Source organism: Arachis ipaensis, chromosome B6 (genome assembly GCF_059453495.1).
Source record: "Arachis ipaensis isolate K30076 ecotype BB chromosome B6, ASM5945349v1, whole genome shotgun sequence".
NCBI lineage: Eukaryota > Viridiplantae > Streptophyta > Magnoliopsida > Fabales > Fabaceae > Arachis > Arachis ipaensis.
Window position 1 is genome coordinate 145681470 of NC_142441.1, and position 20566 is coordinate 145702035.

Here is a 20566-nt window from a genome sequence, read left to right on the forward strand (position 1 = left end):
TTCACAAAGTCACTCCCAAAATCCTCATTTGAAAGATTGGTACATGAGATTGGGATGCGCCGATTTCGGGACATTAAATGATATCGACAAGAGGGGGAGACTGTATTCTTTTTTCCTTGGTCAGATTTTTTTTCCCAGTGGATTTTTCTTGACAATGTTTTTAATGAGGTAGTCCCCATCACAAAGGATATTGTACACTTTTTTCTTCACTAAGGTTTTTTTCCATTAGATTTTTCTTTAGTAAGATTTTAACGAGATAATAATCCTAAATGGTCATCCAATGAGGAGTGTTGTGATAAACACAAAGGATATGGATGCCCATTAATTTCATGGGTGACTAAGTATTCATGTTACCAAGAAAAAATTTACATTTAATGAAAGTTGAAAATATGAACCCTGTACATGTATAAATAGGGATATGGTACGAGACAATACACACAGGCACACAGCAATATTAACAACAAACATTCTCTCTCTCTTTCTTATACAATAAAGCATTTCTTTACTTTCTCTCTTTGTATACTACTAATATAATATTAATATATTATCTTTATAGTAATATAATAGTATTAGTAAATACTGATAGTAGTATTTTTCTATTTATACTTTATTTTATTACCTCTTCCTTATTTATTTTACAACAAGATATAAAAAAAATATGTTCTCTTTTTTGAAAAAGTTCTCTCTCCTCCTTGTCAAGAGGGTAAGAAACCAAAATGATGAACAAGGGTAGTCCGGTAAATTCCCTGGCCAGTACAAGTAGCTTCTAGGCTAAACCCTCCTCCATATATAAAATGCCTAGGTTTTTATGCTCCTCACTTTCTTCTTCTCATCTCATCACTTTCGATACCCATTTTCCCCTTTCTATGTGGTTCTGCGTTTCTCAGGTAAGCACAATCGTACTGCTTCCTTCATCTTTCTTCCACCAAAACGCTTGTCGTTTTTCACTATAACCACCAGCTACTCTCTTCTTTCCATTCTGTACCATTTGGCGAATCTACGATTTACACTGATGAACGACACTCCTTTCCGCTCTTAAAGCCACCCCAAATTTGAACCCACTGTTCAGATTGTTGTTTTGTGTGTAGCTACACTGCGTTTCGTATAATCCTATGTGTTTCTTTTCTTACGTTTGTGGTTTTGGGCTTCATCTTTAACACTCTGTTGCATGTTTTAGGTATTGGAGCTAGGGTTTAGGGTTTGAGACCCGAATTTGACGTATCTGTTGCTTGTTCTTCTTGTTTGTTCCAATTTAGTAGGTTTGATGCCCAATGTTTGGTTACTATCATGAATTTCGTTTGGTCGATGGAAGTTTATAATGGAATTTGTTGTGATTTTATGAGTTGATTATAGATTTCTTGTTTCGGAGTGACATTAATCAGTTTTTGATTTTGTTCCAGGAGATGGGAATGTCCTCACTCTACTAAGCTGTGTAGTTTCATGTTTCTGTGTTTTATGCCTGTTGTGTCATTTCAGTTATGCTTAGAAAATAGTAGTTCATGTTATCTCTAATTTAATTGCTTGTAGGGCTGAGTCTAAAACTACTATTTACATGGGAGTTTGTTTTATAGAGCTTGTTCATTTTGGAATGATTTTGATTATGAATTATAATGCATAATGCATAAGCTTTTTTAAGCACATAAAGTTAATTTAGGAATGCACTCATTGACGACATTGGAATGAAATTCGGGTTTATAATAGCGCATATTTGTGATGTAATGCAGCCCTTAATTTGATTCTGTAATTTAGTCTAGGTACATATTTTTTATTGTGAAGTCATTCCTATTTTTAGGTAACTTATCTTGTGTAACTCAGTTCCATTGGATAGTTGATACATACCTTCTTTAAGTAGATCTGTGTTTCAGAGTGAAATGATGGATGCTTGTTTAACGATGCCATGTTAATATTGCCTCAGAGTTCAGTTCAGTGTTTAGACTGGACTGCAATGGCAAACAAGAATCCCGTTTGCCATAACTCATAACATAATTCACACTGGTTAGATAACTCCTAAATTATTCTTCTAAAATCTAATGACAAATAACACTCTAGCGACAAGTAGCACTGTTGATCATCAAACAGCATTATCTTTGAAAGAAAAAAAACTTTGAACTATACTTTTATTTCTCTTAAGAACTCCCTGTAATTTGTAGTCTGCTTTTCCCTGCCAGTTCTGCTTGCAGTCTTTGAGAATCTTCACACTTGAATAACTTGGTGAAAATATAAGTAATTTAGTCTGGAGTTGAGCACAGCTAGTGTGTGAAAATATAGGTGTATAGTGGCTTGTTGACTCTGAGGCAAAGCCATTAGTTACTTTTGCCCCACTTACTTTTGGTTTGGGTACCGAAAATATCCTGTTATGTTCGTTAGTGTTGCAGCAATTATCTTATGAACTCACATGAAGTTATTTAAGTGTTGCAAAAGGTATCTTGTATCTATCTTGCGTTGATAGAATTGACCATTTTACTCTAATTTTATAATTGATGCTTCAGATTGGTGGTTATTTTGGTTAAATCTTAAATAAAAAAAGCACCAATAATGGCAAAGAAGAAGAATCCCCACGTGTATATGGATGTTTCTATAGACGGAGATCCAGTTGAGAGGATGGTTTTTGAGGTAATTCTCCTTTATAATTCTTAGTTTTAATGATATATATTTGCAATAGTCAACCTAATGGTACGCTGTCGCTGCAGCTCTTCTATGACATTGCTCCAAAGACTGCAGAAAATTTTCGTGCACTGTGTACAGGTAAACAATTAATTTGATTTGTTTGGAAATTTATTAAATTTTGACAATTTCACGATAGACACGATGATAGGGCAAAATGATGTTTGATTCATGTAGCTGATCCACCTAGTAGAATAAGGCTTTGTTTTCTTTTTTTTTTTGGAAAATTTTATTCAATTTTACCATTTTTTTATTGGTTCTCATTTTTCTCCCATTGAGAAATTTCCGTAGTCAACTGAACAACTGAAAAAATATATAATCTTCCTATTTAACAAGCTGTTGATTCCTGTCCTGCTATTTCCTGAGAAATTTCATTATTTATCCAGGAGAAAAAGGAGTTAGCCCAAATACTGGGAAATCACTACACTACAAGGGTTCTTTCTTCCATTACATTCTGAAAGGTTCTATTGTGCGGGTATGTTGGTTCTTTTTTGTTTATTCACCTTACGTCTTGATTGTTCTTCAGTAATTTTATACAACTTTTCCACCCTTCTTTTTGTGGTTAAACATGGCTTAGTAGTTGTCCGTCTTTTAGTCAGTTATCCTGGTTTATTCTGTAGGATACAGCGCTGATGGTCACGATTGCTTTTCTTGTGATATAGATTCAAGGTTACTAAATGAGTTATACATTCTCGTAATTCTAAGTCTCATGATGTCCATAACAATTTCGTATGCATTGTTGCTCCAGGTTATATGTATTAATGGTTGGTTTTCCTTTTGCAGGGTGGCGATTTTGTCAATCGAAACGGTATGTAGTTGTCTTTGTGTTGCCTCCTATTATGAATTACTTCAATTTTTGAAACTTGAAATTTCATACGATATATTTAGTCACTTTTATTTTTTATCATTTGATCATTCAGTTGTCCGAGTTGCAAGCCTTGTTTCATGTTTCCTGTGAGAATGGTAATTTCTTTTCTAAGTCAATTAGGGACCTAACTAAACAAATTTGTTATTGCCCCGTCATTGACTTGGGGGGTACAAGAGATATGCCTTTGCAATTTTTTTTTGGGATAAAAAAATTAAGTTTTTGATATTGCTCTATTGTGGTTCACTACTAGAAGTTTCAGACATTGTATTCATAATACTATTGCTATGTATATTTTGTTTGCCCTGTTTTATGGATTTTTTTTTCTGTTTCTTGTATTTGTTTTTATTTTTTGATGTGTCATGTTTAGTAGTTAGGATTATGTTATGTTGTGGTGTTTATCACTCCTCTTCAAATTTATATTGATCCATTACAAACTTAAAAGAATTCCTGACAATGGCATATAATAGTCTTTTTTATTGCATTCTGGTTGAGTGAATGAACTAGAAGCTTGTCTTAAAGCGTCTTCTGTGTCGTTGATGGTCATATTTCATCCTTTTTGTGGTTCCATAAATCCATCATATGCTGTAAATTATACTAAACTCCTGTGTCATTTGGTTCCTGTGTTTTGCAGGGACTGGTGGGGAAAGCATATATGGTTCAAAGTTTCCAGGTGAGAATGTTAAGCCAGGAAGTTGAGCTGCATATTCTGCAGCATGGGTTCAGAACTGTATTGCACTCGCTTTTTGGCCTTTTAGGTTTTTTTTACGTCTCTCAAGTTGTTTCTGTTTTGTACTTCTGTTTCAGATGAGTCGCCTAGGCTGAAGCATGATTCTTCAGGCCTTTTATCAATGGCAATTGCTGATCGCGAAACACTGGGTTCTCATTTTATCATCACTTTAAAAGCGGATCACCATCTTGATAGGTTTGTTTGTCCGGTTCATTTTTGTAGCATTTAAGTGCTTTTATTAGATTTAGAATGTGTTTATTTTTGTAGGCTATCTATGATGGGGACCACCCTCTAATTAATGGGCCTTGCTGTTAAGGAATTAGAATTAGTAGTTGGTAACAGAGGAGATAAAAGTGTGTTAAAGATAGAGAAGGCATTTCTTGGGATACTAGTATTTAAAAGACAGAGAGGAAGGGATCTGTCAAATTCCTAACTATATCTTCTGTATCTAGGTGAGGATGTCCCATCCTAATGAAATATCTTTTCCCATAAAAAAGGAACTGTGAGAAAGCAAGACATTGACCAATTTTGGATTGTTAAGTAGGGACTTCCATACAATCAAAGTAATTGATTTAAGGGTGTTCAGCCCTGTTCTTTCTTACTATACAATTATTCTCACTTTAAAGGATCTAAATCTATAATTAGTAAGGCCTTCTAATGAGAAACTTGTTCCTTTCAATCTACTGCAATAAGCAGTTTTGAAACATTTTAGTAGGATTTGGAGAACACAGATTTTGAAACCCGTTGTGAGCTTAGCTATACAAGCTCTAGCAAAAAGCTTATAAGCATTTACAAAAAATAAATCATTTCAGGTGGCTGTCTTTGTTCATAACGTCTGAGATGTAATTCTCAGCATGTTTTGAATGCCATTGGGTTTATTTCTAAGTAGATCTTATGTAACAAGATCCAGTCAATATGTATGTATTTATTTTTTCTTTTATCCAAATGGGGACTTTGCATTAATGCATTGTTTAATTTGTGTTGGGTGGGTGATGGTGTATCCTATGATACCGAGTCGTTGTTTCTTCGGATGGGACTAGATGTACAATTTACATGTTCAAAATTGTGGAATCATCTTGCAGAAAGCATGTAGTCTTTGGCAAGCTTGTCCACGGGCATAATGTGTTGAAGAAAATTGAAGACACAGGTGATGAAGAAGGGCATCCAACTGTGACCGTTAAAATAATTAATTGTGGTGAATTCAATGACGGTAAGAATCCCTTAGCCTGTTATGGAGAACGAAAAATTCTATAATTAATATTAAAGGCAATGTTTAAATCCTATATCATCTATTGAATATTATATTCCCGATGCTTGAAAATGATGAAATGAGTAGTGTATGGAAGTGTGCTTATTTTCTCCACATAAGTGATTATGCTCTATGCAGCGATTTATGTGATCTATTTTTTATTCATCCATCTGATTCCTTATGCTCGCGCAGATGGAAAGAAGATAAATAAATCTGAAGCCAATAGTCAAGAAATGCAGCGTAAGGGAAAGCACAAAAAATCTTCAAGAGACCGAAGAAAAAGGAGAAAATACGACTCATCAGATTCTGAGAGTTCTGATTCGGACATGGAATCTTCGGAAAGTGATAGTGATTCTGAGTCGGATGGTTCTTCATCATCTTATATAAGTTCCTCTAGTGATGACAGGCGAAGGAAGAGAAAGAGGTCTTCGAGGAAGGATAAACATAGACGTGGAAAGCGAAGAGATAAACGCCGAGATAAGAGGCGCAGGAAGCGTGACAAGAAGTCAAAACGTAGATCAAAACGGTACTGAATCTGATTAAACATCTGATCACGGTTTAAATCATTTGTTCTCTTAGGAGATGACCCATATGCTTTGATGTGTGTTGCTGTATTATATCAAATATTAGTTACTGTACTTGGGAAGAACTTAATAATAACCATTGTCTAAATATACAATGTAACATGTCCTAATTGATTTCAACTATTGTCTTAACTCTTAATTTACACTGAAATTCTCGTTTGATGTTAGGGATTCTGGTAGTCTAACTGATTCGGATAGTGGAACTAAGAGTGGCAATAGCCCTGATTGCAGAAGTCAAGCTGATGGGAAAGATCTGAAGCATAAAGATCATGCGCATAAAAATGGTATTTTTTTTTTATAAATTCAACTTCCATTTTGTGTGTCATTATACGTGTGCATTACTTATGTTGAAACAAAATCTTGAATTACATAATAGAATTTTGTAAAGATTCAACTTCACAGAGGAGCAGACATCCTTTTTTTCTGCCATCTTCCCTTGTTGCCTTATAGCTAGTCATCAATTTTAAGTTTTGAAAGAAGTCAATGAAGTTCATTTGTACAAAAATCAGCTTCTTTATTTTAAATTCAAGTGTGACTCCTTTCACGACTTGAATGACTTTCACAACTAATGCAGTCCTTGCTGGTTTGTTACGTAAGTCACTGGTAAATTTGTAGCTTATGCAAGTCAATTGCTTGGATTTTGATTACTCTAGCTTTACTTTGTTGGGCAATGTTAGTAATGTCATGTCCTGCCTCTGTTTTTGCTTCATAGCTGAAGATCAGTCTCCATTAAATGTGGAGAATGAATTGCCTCTTGCACATCGGAAAAAGCGGGAGGAACTGGATATGCCAGAGGAAGAATTTCCGAAGGAGAATGGAGCACGGCGCAGCAATGGCATAGGAACCAACCATCGATCTGACAGAAGTGAAGAAAGGCAGCCTGATGTGGTTGATGATCATCCAGGGAAATCTAGGTCTACTTTCAAATCTTGTTGGACCTCAGTTATTTCTCATGCTTACCATTTCTTCCAGATGTGGTATTTTATTAAAAGGTGATGTGCAGGAGTCGAAGCATGAGTCCTAAGCGAGCTGTGAGTAAGAGTATGAGTATTAGTCCCAGGGGTGGAAACAGAAGCCCAAGCCCAAGTCCAGGCAGGAGTTTGAGCAGAAGTCCAAGTCGTAGTAGAAGCCCTCCTGCTCCATCAAGGCGGAGTTTGAGCAGGAGTCCTGCTAGAAGCATAAGCAGAAGTCCTGTTAGAAGGACAAGCAGAAGTCCAGACCGAAGCATCATTAGAAGCCCAGTGAGGGGTAGGAAGGGGAGAAGTGTCAGCAGAAGCCCCATGAGAACTCGCAATCATAGAAGTATCAGTAGAAGCTCTGGGAGAATCCGTGATCGCAGTGTGAGTAGAAGTCCTGTGAGAGCCCGTGATCGCAGAAGTATCAGTAGAAGCCCTGTGAGAGCTCGTGATCGTGGAAGTGTCAGCCGAAGCCCTGTGAGATCCCATTCTCGCAGTCATCGGAGCAGAAGTTCTCCCAGACCACCACCAAGAAGAACAATCAGTAGGAGCCCTGTGCGAGTGTCAAGAAAGAGCATAAGCCGAAGTCCAGTTAGGTCCTCTGCCAGAAGCTTGAGTAGAAGCTCTGGGAGGGTTCCTTTGAGAAGCATTAGTAGAAGCCCTGTCAGAGCCCCAAGTAGAAGTGATCGCCGCAGCTATTCTAGGAGTCGCAGCCCTGTCCGTAGGACAAGGACACCTCGTGGTAGGAGCATTTCGAGAAGCGTCTCACCTGATGCTTCACCAAAGCGTATCAGAAGGGGAAGAGGTTTTAGTGAACGATATTCTTATGCCAGAAGGTATAGAACCCCTTCTCGTTCTCCTGTGAGGTCATACCGCTACAATGGAAGAAGTGACCGTGACAGGTAGAGTTCTATCTACTCTCTCGGATTAGTCATCATCTTGAGGTGATATTGAGCTTTGGATAATTGAATGTTCTATTTTCACTTTTTCTGCTCAGATACACAAGTTATAGGAGGTATTCCCCCAGGCGATACAGGAGCCCACCACCACGTGCAAGATCTCCTCCAAGGTTATCTTTTTCTTTCAAGCTTCCTAGTTCCTATGACATTTTTATTTCTTAGAATTACAGAGATCTTGTATTTAGAGTCTAAAGGTGTGATTTGTATCTCTATCTTCGGTTCATTTATTTCTGGTGCTTGTGTTTTCCGTTCCTGATATGCCTGCCTATTAAGTAGACATGATTTTGTGAAAACCCATTTGTAGATACCGAGGCAGGAGGAGCAGGACACCTTTATCACGCAGCCCTCGTTATCGCAGTCGACGATATAGCAGAAGCCGTAGCCCTGTTCGCAGCCGTTCACCAGTTGAACCATATCGAGCTCGTGTCTCTCCTCGTGTGGAGAGGCGCATGTCCTCATCTCGGAGCAGGAGTCCGTCACGATCGAGGTCTTCTGTAGAATCACAATCTCCACGAAAAGCAAGCGGAGTAAACAGGTCAAGGTCGTCATCCGGAAGCCCAAATGGAAAGAAAGGCCTAGTCTCGTATGAAGATGGTTCTCCTGACTCAAGCCCGAGGTAAAAAATCAGTGATTGGGTGTATGGAAGCTGATTGATAGTTATGTTTTGCCAGCTGGAGGCTTCAATTCTCAAACATCTCTACTTGCTTGCTGGTATTTATGAATGCTACGTTTTCTCTTTCTAAACCACCATTTAGGTTTTCCTTGTAGTCTGTTTTAGTTTTAATTGAATTTGACATGTTGGGATAATAGTAGTACTAGAATAATGAAGTTGAGAGTGCAGTTTTAGTTGGGACCGGGGCCTTTATACATTGATGAGTGATGACCCCGAATGAGTTGGAGACTGTTGCATGATGAGTTGAATTTTATCGAAGTTATGGCCTATCCTATATTTCTGGGTTTGGGGGGTTAAACCTAATTTTGGGGTAAAACTGTTGGTTGCCATTTCTACTGTATTTTGTTAGAAAATAGTTGACTCTTATTGGAAAAAAAAATTATCTGTACTGTTTGATGGAAAATTGTGTCCCTTTTTTTTGCATGTTGATTATTCTGCACCCTCGTGTAAGAATAAAAATGGGTTCATTTATATTCGGCAAAAATCGTGATTTATCAATAATAACAACTTGCTTATATTTGAATGAGAAGATCCGCCACTCCAACAATTCATAAACCTTCATCGTTGACAACCTCAAGCAAGACGTCATCTCCCATCCATTTCCTAGAATTAGAGAAAAATACTAGAATGGGATTAATTATGTTAATAATATTCTTAATAGTGTACTACAAGGCGTATGATATCCAAGCCAAATCCAAATTCGAATATCATATATAGCCAGGGAGAGATGAACGACGTCAAACAACTTATTTATAACTGTTATTGGGTAATTTCAGCCAAATTGAATCAGGATATTAACATTTAAATATTACACAATTTTTATCTGATCCCATATGTGATTATATCGAAGTTCATGTTTTCCAATTATTTTGCACCTACTGTGCAAAAGACAAAAGTTGATTTTATCCAAAAAAAAATCTGATTGATAACGAGTGCATGGACATTAAAATTAATTAACGTGGTATACTAATAGGCTGACGTAATGTTGATATTGTTTGGCTTCCAAAGGATAAAATTGAAAAGGGGGAAATGAAGATTGTGATCACGTCTTTACACAGTGTTTGGTTCAAACGAAAATAAGGAGAAGGAAAATACGGGGAAAGAAAACGGGTGGAAAGTCAAGTCAAGTTTTTCATTGTTTGGTTTATTAAAGAAAATGAAAAGAAAAAGAAAAAAGTGGAGTGGGGTCCACGAAAAAATTTTCTCTTCGGCTGGGAGATGAAAACTAACAAGAAAGAGGAAATAGTGATATAATTACAAATTTACCCTCTATTTAATAAAAAGATCAAAATATTTTATTTTATTTTTTTTACATTTAAAAATTATCTCTTGTGCTCTTCTTAATTTTACAGCACTATCAAATTTCATTTTTTTTCTTAAATATAATTAAAGAGATTAATAATATAATTTATGAATAATTATTTACTTGTAAAATTATTTACTTGTAAAATTAATAAATTATAATTTATATATAATATAAATAAGGATATTAATGTAATTTTATTCTAACATAATTTTCTTTCTTCTCACTTTTCTTTCAAACCAAACAAAAGAAAATTTTCTCTCTATTTTCTTTCCATCCATTTTCTCTTAATCCAAACAACATACAAATAACTCTACTTTTCTTTCTATTTTCTTTCTTTTCATTTTCTTTTCTCTTATTTTCTTTCTTTCCATTTTCCTTCTTATATCCAAACAAAGTCTTAGAGTTCTTTTAAGAGAGAATGGCAATTACTAACTTGGAAGCTAAATTTTGTTAGTAACCACTAGATTGTAGGGGTTGGACTTGGAGAGCTTGATCTCCAAGATAGAGAGAGATCACCGCTCGAGGCTTTGTAGGTTGTAGCTAGTTTGCGCACCAAGTCGGGTCGAGTTTCATCGGGGTAAAGACCGACCCAATCAGTTTGGTAGATGGGAATTAGAATAAAGTGGAATCCAAGGGTGTTGGACTTGGGTTAGATTTTTCTCTGTGGGAAGGCCTTACTGGGTCAGGTGTATCTTCGGCCAATGGTTTTAGGTCGTTGGTGTAACACTGTTCCCACTGAATGATCGATCTCGTAGGTCGGGCATCGAGTGTTATTTGTAGGCTCATATCCTTTGTCCGTACTGGAATGTCCCACCAATTGTCATTTGTATGTTGTTAAGCACGCCAATTCTGAGTTGGAACGTGTTCTTGTAAAGTTGGATTTGAGGTCTTATGTACCAAGTTGCTTCCACAAAGTGGAAATATCCTTGATCTAATACTACCCTTGTTATGAAGGATTCTGAATCATAGGTGGTTATGGGTTGGTGTAAGCATATTCCTGACTTATCAGTCTAAGAATAAAGATTCTTGCATCGAGGCTTTGAAGCTGGCTTGCACATATCAGATCGAGTTACGGCGAAACAAGACGAACCCAATCCGTTTGGTAGATGGGGATCAGATCAAAGTGAGCTCCAAGAATGTTGGCCCTAAGTCAGGCGTTCCTTTATTTAAAAGGCCTTATTGGGCCAGATTTATCTAACAATTATTTTTGGTTATATATTACACATACGCCCTAATTCACACACTACCTAGAAAGGGCTCTTTAACGACATCACGTTCGTAGCTACTCTAAGGAACCCTCGTATGACTACATCAATAGACGTAATTGTCATTCTTACAGTGGCCTTTATCTAGCTAACTCATGGTTAGTTTACCCTGAATAAGTTCATCCCATAAGAAAAGGTTTTGATGGGAGGCATTGGAAGTGAGGTGAGAGGCTAATGTATGGGCGTGAGAGGGGGATTCAAGCATTTATCTGGAATAGCTTAGGAGAGTGAGAGCTGCTATAGTGCTCTAATGAGTTTCTTTCAAATTATGCATTATCTTCTCCTTTGAGTATTATCAATACACATAATTTTTCTTTTATCTCTGCCTATTTTGTGGTTTCTATGAAATTAACACCAGGTTTTGTTTAGGTGAATTGAAATGGCCACCTTACCTTAAAATGAGAATCCAGAGAGTATAAAATCAAGTAGAATCTGTTTTTCCAGGTAAAAATTTTTCCAAATGGCTAAAATAATACTGCACAGGTGATACAGACAACTTCAAATTTTGCACTGATGGTTCATAAAATAAGTCATCTGAACCTGTTTGGCACAGCTAGATGTGTCACTTAAAACTGTAATATTAGGACACATTAGATACACCAGAACACAGCACCAAATAAAAAGAACTAAAAAGGAGGGTAAAGAGAGAGAAATACAGAACTTTGTACCATGCTCATACCAGAAAAGATGCTAGCAATCATACCAGATTACATAAATCTTCTCATGACACTCGCATTGAGGGAAAACTTTTGGTTTTGGGAATCAGTTACTTGGCATTGTTACCTAAATCTTCACTGCTATTATCTTTGGATTCAACACAAGGTGTCAATGGGGGAAAGGAAGGAACAGATTTCAGTATAAATTTCCTGCCAGTTCTGAAGCCTCCAGAGGAGCTTGAACCAAGTCCGCGTAGACGACTATGGGGAGGAGAAACTCGCTTCTGGTTTGGGGAATTTGCTTTCACAGACTTGGTGGGTGTTAAACCTTCCTTCAATACATCTGGTGTTTCATCTTCCATTATGTCGAAGAGTCTGCTTTCAGAATCAAGAGATTGAAGGTGTTTTACACCTAATCTAACCCTTGGGGTATTTGGTGAACCACGCCAACGAAGAGAGCTCCCGGATATTAGGCGAATGCGTCCTTGTGATTGGGATAGAGGAATGTTTCCGCACTCCTTTGTACTAGATGTGAACAGTGAAGCACTTGACATTGATTCAGGATTTGACAAGGGAGTATCCTGAAGTATGTTAGCAACCAAATCACATGGTGATGATTGATCCATTACATCGCTGCAATCCACTTGCCAATCATAGGAAGCAGTTTCCAACATCTCATCTGTTTCCAGGTTTGCAAGAACACTCTGCGAGTTCTCCAGAGACTTGTTATAATTTGCACTTGAGGGAAGCATATCAACATTAGTTTCAGAGGAGGGTAGATGCTGTCCAGAATGAAGTCCGAATTTTGCAGCCTCCTTTCCTTGGCTGAACAAATGGACAAGGCCAATGAAAAAACAAAGTAAAAACATCAGGAAGTATGTAATCAGTATTGTAAATTCCTATCCTATAAAATATGCAAAAGGATTTGTGGTGAAAGCAGTCTTACTCAGAGCATTGCAATGATGGTGTTACAGGTGAGACATGGGGCAGGTCATACAAATCTGACTTGCTTGCCACCATTTCCAGTTTGTTGAGAAAAGCACCATCTGGTTCATTTTCAATCCTGCTGCCCATCCTTTCTTTATTGAAAACATGATCCCTTGCAACATAATCTGCAGTTTTAAAACCAAGAAAGGATGTGCATATCACATGGTCTTTAACTATTAAGCACATTGGGCTCAATTTCATATTTTCCTGAATCGATTCCATATCAGTGGGGATGAGGGGGGGGAAAACAAAATTTGAAAAAAAAAAAAAAGAAACCATGCTACCAAAACTTTTGAATATCATTTCATAGCATTCTACTTACTATTACTACTAGTGGATTAGGCACCATGCCTATCAATCCACAATATTTTCGTTTGTGTTAATTATAAAATTTCTATTTTTTTGTTTGTTTATCATATATTGTAACCTTTATTTTTTATTCTAACTTCTCATAACTTCTAATGATTTATTTTTTTTATATTCAAAAACACTTCTAACTGCCATACCTTGTAATTATTTTGAAAATACATTGAGGACGAAATTTGAAATGAATTGTGATAATGGAAGTTTGTTTGTCTCAACCCCTTTATACAGTAGAGATTATACAAAAGCATACATTGTGATGTATTAAGAATTGAGAAAAGCTTATTCATAATATAAACTCTAACCTTCTTTTGTGCCATAAACATTCTTACATCCCTCACATCGGCATCCGCTAGAGCATCCGACACCAGCCTTTTTTAAATATAAAATTAGATATTAGTAGATATGGGAGAGGAAACTGGTGTGGAATTATTAGGTTATAATGTATATGCAACCTGATAACATTCACAATATTTTTTCTGACACATTGACCTTTTGCAATTGCAACCTCTTTTGTGCCTAGCTGATGAAGGTGTCATCAGAATTGCATCCTCCTGCAACGGCACATTAATCAATCAATTCATTGCTGAAATCAAAAGACAACTACAAAAGTGAAACACAATACACAAAGATCTTGTACCATATTATTTGATGAACGATCAGTGGATTGAGGGACAATCTTGGGAAGAAATGCAAGAGGATTACGGGATTCAATTTGTTTCCTTGTTTCAATAACTTTATTTTCATACTCTGGTCTATTCAAGCAGCTTTGGCAAGAACAATCATCAGCGCAATAGATTCCAGCAGCAAAACAATCACAATAACTGCAAACCGATCAAATCAGAATATACAGCTACTGCATCCTGAGATATGCCAAAGCAAATAGAGAAATTTACTTACAGTTTCAAACATTTACTCTTTTTACAGTTGCACCTTTTACAGCCATTATCATCATTGTTGCTTGATGCTCTCTTCCTAAACAAAAATGTGAATTAAGTAACCAAATTCAAATATAAAATATTTGTGTGCACATCTGTGTGTGAGTTACAAGAAAGAAAATAAAAAGTTAAAAACTGACTTTTTCTTGCTCGGGCTAGGTTGCTTGGATTCCTCAGGATATCCATCACCTGTAGGGCTTAGTTTCCTCTTATCATGGAGACTTTCAGGACATATAGCAACAGGTTCTGTAGGGCTATGAGACCCAGAAATGAAAGAATCTACGGGTAGTGAGGAAATGTTGGCTTGGCTCTCATTTCCACTATCAATTAATGATTGCCCATCTATATTTGATGAAGTTAGGCGTCCCTTCATGTTCTCCACTTTATTTATACTAATCAATGCAGATTTCTTCCCTTGTAAACAATCTGATGATCTAATACCTGTAGTTGCAGCACAACCAGGAGGCATAGCATTTACAATGCTATTTAAATGCAATCCAATGCCTGATGGCTTGGGACATGTCACAGTTGAGTTTCCACTACATCTTTGAGTAAACAAGGAAGAAGTGCCAGGTTCAGACAGCTTGACCATTTTTATTTTGATTGGAGCTGCATTTGATTTCATACAAGATTTATCACTTCCAAGAGCATTAGATGCAGCCTCCTCAAATTGTAGACACCGTCTACGAAGGCCATGATGCTTTAGAGTAACCTGCATTGACGTTTGACGGTAATAATTATTATAGACTAGAACAAAACCAAAAAGAAAAGAAGAAAAAGTGCAAGTTCATGAGAATCAAACTGCAACTTTTTGTGCTAAGATATTTCTACGATAGATAAATCATTTGTCAAGTGTTCTAATGCAACCTAGGCCACAGTAGTATCACCCCACATGACTAAAACCTATTAAAAGCAAGCAAATGGTTAAGAGTGCTCAATATTTTGTACGCTCAAAGATACATAAAGAAAATGCTTACCCAAAACTCAAGAGTACCCTAAAACATAACGTGAGATCTCACTTGGACTTCTACAATTTAATTCAAACCATTCACAAAATTTTCAGAGTTCCAACACAGGTACCGACTAATAAGCACAAAAGCAAAAAATGGGATATTTTTTTAGTTACCCATCTGCCACAGAGATATGGAGATATGAAGTATACCACTGCTGCTAATTTCCTTAAAATAAATCCTGCCATGATGCATGCAAAGTTTCATAAACAAACCAGATGGCAAGGCACAAAATTTCAAAGATTGATTGTCAATAAAGTACAAATTAGATATGAGACTGTGAAATGAACATAACATGAATAAGCAACAGATAGCGGGAAAGGAAAAGAAGTGTGAAATGACAAAGAAAATAAATAGACAAAATCACACACAAGCTGCCTCAGGAGGATTATGATAAACTATAAAAAAGAAGTTAGACAAATACCTCAGAAGCATCTTGTGACACGTTCTCAGCACCTACATGTGAGGTTGACACCATCTCATCACAATCTTCCCAATCTTTAACATCCTGCAGAGTCTGTTCGGGAAGCAACTGAGATGTACAGTCATTATTATCCTGCAGTTCATTTCCAGCACGCTGAATCTTAATACCTTGTGGATCAACAATAAAGTAACATACAAGAAAGACTAGAATGCATTAACATTAGCAGGGACTACATCAGCAAAAAGTAGGCTCTACCTTCATGCGCTTGTGCAAAGCCATTAAAACATCATTTTTCTCCCCTGTTATTTGATCATGCCCTTCAACATATGCTGGCCCTGTTTGAGCCTTATCAACTTTCTCTAACAAAATCAAAGGTTTATCTGCTTTATCACAAGGATCATCTTTGCTGTCAACTTCTGATATGCTTTTCTTTGATTGAGCTAAGTTACTCGGAGATGATTCAGTATCGTTAGATTGTTTCTCATCTGGGTTGACAGAGTACATTTGATCAATATCCACAGGATCAACCAGATATTTATCAACAGATGGCGGCGGACTGCAGTGTTGAGTAGTTGCATCATTTTTTACATCAAAATCCTTCACAGTTTCAGTTATAAACTCCCCTGCAGGTGGCAGTTCAGCAGTTGATTTCGCAGAATCACCAGGAGCTTCAATTAACTTGCCTCTATTGTCACTTTGAGATTCTGATCGACTTGATGACTGAGCACATGAAGGTCTGATATGAACAAAATTGGTCAACAAACAGCAAATGCATTGTCAATAATGGCAACGAAAATGAGCACAGTTTAAGTCACAAACCTTTCCAATAAGTGTGTTTCACGGTGACAACTAATACGCGGTGATGTGAATACAAGAGGCGGAGAATTGAGTCCAACGAAGCCTTGTGCCACATGAGAAGCCTTGGCAGGTTGCTTTATAGGAGATAAGTTGTTTACAAACCTGAAAAAGGGTGATTCCTGGAATTGGAAAAGAACACAATTAATTTCTGTCGTACTGAAAAAGAAAATGAAATAATCCAACAGAGTCCATTAAATTTTAATTATATTACTCCAGACACATGTAGATATAAATTTATGCGCAAGGATCAGGACAAGGACCCAAGAGGCAAATACCAAGACTCCATATCTATGACACAAAGCACAATGTAATCGTATGGTAGTCCTTCAATGAATCCTGGTCTTGATGGTCTAATTACTAACACCATGGCCGGGGAAAAAGACCCTTCTAGAAAACATTTCATTTAGAATTTGAAAACCTTAAAATTCAGAAGTGTATGCAATAATTTATTAGAATAACTGAACTCAAACCTAAAGAGGTACAAAAAATATAAAAATCTACTAAAAAGCAGCAATGGTTTATAAACTACTAACTTGAGCACAGACAAGTAATCTGATGGCATAGCTAGTAGCAACAAATTGAACCAAAGAAAAAGGCATAATCAAAATTAAAAGCACCATCACATCATACTAATCAACCTAATTAATCTAAACTCCAAAAATATGCTTTGAATTATCCCTCACCAAAAGTCCAACCCACCCACTGGGAATTAGACCTTCAAAATACTAAAATTAGCCATGCCAATCACTTAGAAAATCAACAGAGAAAACCCTATAACTTGAGCCACCAACATTTTCAGCAAGTCAGAAACGATATTTTAGCACCCCCTATATTCAGAGGGCTTCAAAGCCCTAATTAAAGAGCAGAAAATAAAAATTAAAAAAGATGTTGTAATTGTACCTGAGGTCAATAACAAATTAAAAAGAAATGACGAAATTAGGGAGTGAATTATACTTGAACTTGAGGGGAGTCATTGATGGCGACGGCATTGATTGTGGAGGCCGAAGAAGTTGCATTGTTCTTCGAAGGTTCTGGAGATTCCATGATCATACCAATAACAAAATAACTTCCTCTTCTTCTTCTTCTTCTTCTTACTTGCTTTGACCCTCTCTACTCTCACTCTCACTGCATCATTGTTCTCTTTTTCTCTACAGAATAAAATCTCTGTTCTCCGCGATTAATTTGCTTGTTTTTTTTTTATGTTTATTTTTGTTATTATTATTATTATTATTATTTCGTGAAGACTTTATATCAGATTTTGTTTTTTTGTGTGTGTGGAGCGTGAAATGCGACTGCCAAGTAACGTAAGTGTGCAAGGGCGGGCATTTAAAATGCGGGCGGGAATTCAACTCCATTCCTTCTTGGCTTCTTCTCATATTTGGGCCGGATCGGTCTGGGCCTCTTTAGGTGGGTTAGCCGCTGTTGGAATTGAAGCAAGACTTAAAAAGTATTTAGTCCGAGTTAAAAAAAAAAAAAAACAAAAATAGTCTAGTTTCTATCAAATATTTTTTTTTTCTAACCAACTTGGGTACTTAACTCACTAGTTCACTTAGTACTTGTTTAGGTGTCATTATTTTGATAAAAAAATATTTTTTTTCAATGAAAAAAGATCTATTTTTATTTTTTAGCGTATTTGACAAATTTCTAGTAGTAAAAGTAAAAGTACTAGAAAAAAAAACATCTTTTTTGAGAAGCTGTAATTTATATTTTTTTAAAAGATCTTTTTCTCTTAAAAAAAGATGTTTTTCATATAATAAATAAACAAAAAAGTACTTTTATATTGTTATACCTAAACATAATTGATAGATAAAAAGATCTTTTTGCATGAGATACCCAAACATAAAATTACTTTTATTTTTTCGTATGATCTTTTAAAAAAAGATAACTCGAAAAAAGATCTTTTTTATAAGCTCACCCAAACAAGCTCTTAAACAAAGATCGAATATTCGAATCTCACCCTTGTGCACGCAAAAAAGTATAGATGAATAAATAACAAGAATACAAACTCATGAATATAATACTGACGAAGTATTCACAACCAAGTTATTTAAAGAAAAAGTGATGAGAATTCTAGACGATGCTTGTACAATTATAGTCAATGAACATTTTTGGTAACTTAGCAGGTTGATTCATCTATGAATGGAGTTACTAAGGACCTATGATGCATGGACATTGGCACGGATACGGGACACGATACGATACGGGACACACCGACACGTAAATTTAAAAATCTTACATGACACGGAGACACGCATACATATAAAATATAAAGTATTTTTTAGATAAACCGTAATGATATTTTAATATTTTATTGATATTAAAATATAAATTAATTTTTTAAATTATTTTTAATGTCTTATTTTAATTATATCAAGTATTTAAAATATTTTTTGTTTTAATAAATAATAATATATACTATATCTAAATTTATTTTAAGAATATATATTAAGAATAAGTAAAGTCATCAAAATGAACAAGCACGGCTCAATAAAAAAAAGATTGATTCTTCGTTATAGATTATCTTTTTTCTTACAAGACAACAATCAAAATTTGATTGTCATAGTTTTCGTTTTCGAACAAAACATCAATCCACATTTGATTTATGTTTCAATTCCAATTTGAATTCACTTGAACAATAACTCTAATTTTTTTTTAACCGGTAGTAGTAGTTCTAGCGGTTGACTCAATTTTTTCAAATTTTTTTTCATTATTAAGAATCTTTTTTTCATTATTAAGAAAGGGTAACGAAGATAAAATACGAGCTTGTTTTATAGCAATCGTAATTAATCGTTGTTGTTTTAAGGTCAATCTATTCACCCGTCTAGATAATATTTTTCCTTGTTCACTAATAAATCGACTAATTAAACTCATGTTTTTATAATCAATTCGATCCCCCGATTGGATCGGGGGCAAACGCCTACGAAAAGATCGTTTGGGTTTAAGAAAGAGTCGCTTAGATTTATCCATGATTTGTTTATTCCTATCCCGAGAATTCTATTTCTTAACAAAAGGGTTTTTTTATGTATACTTATACAATGAAATTTATTTTATCTATTATGTTATATATAATCTAAATTAGATTATATATAAATTAGAAAATGCATCTATATAAATATTAGAATATGTATCATTCTTCATATTCTTTGTTTGGCAAGGTGACACACAAACAATCCTTTTTTCTATTTCTTTATCTCTGCTTTCTATTTCTTTATCTCTGCATGAATCGTATGTTTGCAACAACAAGAACAGAATTTTCTTAATTCTAATCGACTGGGCGTATTGTGTCGATTCTTTTGAGTAATATATCTGGAAATACCCGTCGATTCCTTATTAACACTCTTTTGAGCACAACAGGTACATTCCAAAATAACCCTTACTCGGATATCTTTACCCTTGGTCATGAACCTCCTTTTCTTTTGATTTTGGATTCACTTATCTATTTATTTTTGTATTCGACGAAGAAAGGAATGAAAGTAGATATAAGACGATAAGACGATTTTTTCGATTCCTTTTTTTTTGTATCTAAAGGATATATAATTGAATTAGTATCAAGGCCTCAGAATACAGAATAGAAGTTAACACAATGCGTGTGCGCATCTATGCGTGTATCCATTTGTATCCGCATACCGGATATGTTACGCTAAATTGAAGAAAGAAATATAGATTATAGATTAACGACCTCTCAATCGTGGGTACAGATGTATCCTTACTATACTGAAACGGCTTCCATTATCGGTGTCAAACAATAGCGATTCATACAAGCTAAATCCTCTAATCGAAAATTTGGCCAAAGAAAAAAATGGAAATTCATTAGGTTTTTTTTTCTATCAAGATCCTTATTTTCAGCCAAAACGTTACAGCAATTATTTACTTTATTATTCTTATTGTAAAATGTTGTTTTTCTATGTGCACTATTTCTATTCTTAGAATTGAAACAAATTAGAATTCTTAATTCTCTATGACGTCTAGCGCAAAAAAAGAATTCAGGAACAAGCAAATCATAATGATTTTTTTCTTTATTTTCTGTTATTTTTTGATCTCTTGTTCTTGGAATGGATTTTGCCAAGTTCGTCTTATCA

General features: G+C 35.5%; 2 protein-coding genes across 5 annotated transcripts; one reads left to right on the plus strand and one right to left on the minus strand.

Moving 5' to 3' along the window:
* The first annotated feature begins 785 nt into the window (after positions 1-785).
* On the plus strand, positions 786-9083 carry LOC107605342 (Cyclophilin-like peptidyl-prolyl cis-trans isomerase family protein). Of its 4 annotated transcripts, XM_088490012.1 has the most exons (16): positions 818-887; positions 2490-2613; positions 2691-2745; positions 3051-3139; positions 3285-3333; positions 3448-3472; positions 3585-3627; positions 4164-4202; positions 4337-4454; positions 5342-5469; positions 5701-6034; positions 6261-6376; positions 6805-7006; positions 7096-7950; positions 8046-8117; positions 8312-9083. In XM_088490012.1, the coding sequence occupies exons 9-16, from the start codon at positions 4381-4383 to the stop codon at positions 8625-8627; spliced, it is 2097 nt and encodes a 698-aa protein (XP_088346138.1). In that variant the 5' UTR covers positions 818-887; positions 2490-2613; positions 2691-2745; positions 3051-3139; positions 3285-3333; positions 3448-3472; positions 3585-3627; positions 4164-4202; positions 4337-4380; the 3' UTR covers positions 8628-9083. The 4 variants fall into 4 exon arrangements, with proteins under 4 accessions (XP_016162681.1, XP_088346138.1, XP_088346136.1 ...); XM_088490010.1 differs by lacking the exon at positions 3585-3627; XM_088490011.1 differs by lacking the exon at positions 3285-3333.
* A 2655-nt stretch (positions 9084-11738) lies between these two features.
* LOC107605343 (CRC domain-containing protein TSO1) lies at positions 11739-17781 on the minus strand. The gene is made up of 11 exons (XM_016307199.3): positions 17442-17781; positions 16449-16606; positions 15885-16365; positions 15630-15761; positions 14336-14907; positions 14158-14232; positions 13898-14081; positions 13713-13811; positions 13563-13629; positions 12854-13019; positions 11739-12732 (listed from the first exon to the last, which is right to left on the minus strand). The coding sequence occupies exons 1-11, from the start codon at positions 17535-17537 to the stop codon at positions 12018-12020; spliced, it is 2745 nt and encodes a 914-aa protein (XP_016162685.1). The 5' UTR covers positions 17538-17781; the 3' UTR covers positions 11739-12017.
* Positions 17782-20566: the final 2785 nt, after the last annotated feature.

What these genes read in the sequence shown, in the direction of transcription:
- LOC107605342 (XM_016307195.3), top strand. Translation starts at nt 2,536, where the DNA reads ATGGCAAAGAAGAAGAATCCCCACGTGTATATGGATGTTTCTATAGAC. An exon ending in CGATTTTGTCAATCGAAACG is followed by an intron (nt 3,473 to 4,163) that starts GTATGTAGTTGT and finishes TGTGTTTTGCAG; the next exon opens with GGACTGGTGGGGAAAGCATA. An exon ending in GGAAGAAGTGACCGTGACAG is followed by an intron (nt 7,951 to 8,045) that starts GTAGAGTTCTAT and finishes TTTTCTGCTCAG; the next exon opens with ATACACAAGTTATAGGAGGT.
- LOC107605343 (XM_016307199.3), bottom strand. Translation starts at nt 17,537, where the DNA reads ATGATCATGGAATCTCCAGAACCTTCGAAGAACAATGCAACTTCTTCG. An exon ending in GAAACACACTTATTGGAAAG is followed by an intron (nt 16,366 to 16,448) that starts GTTTGTGACTTA and finishes TGTTCATATCAG; the next exon opens with ACCTTCATGTGCTCAGTCAT. An exon ending in ATCGTTCATCAAATAATATG is followed by an intron (nt 13,812 to 13,897) that starts GTACAAGATCTT and finishes GTGCCGTTGCAG; the next exon opens with GAGGATGCAATTCTGATGAC.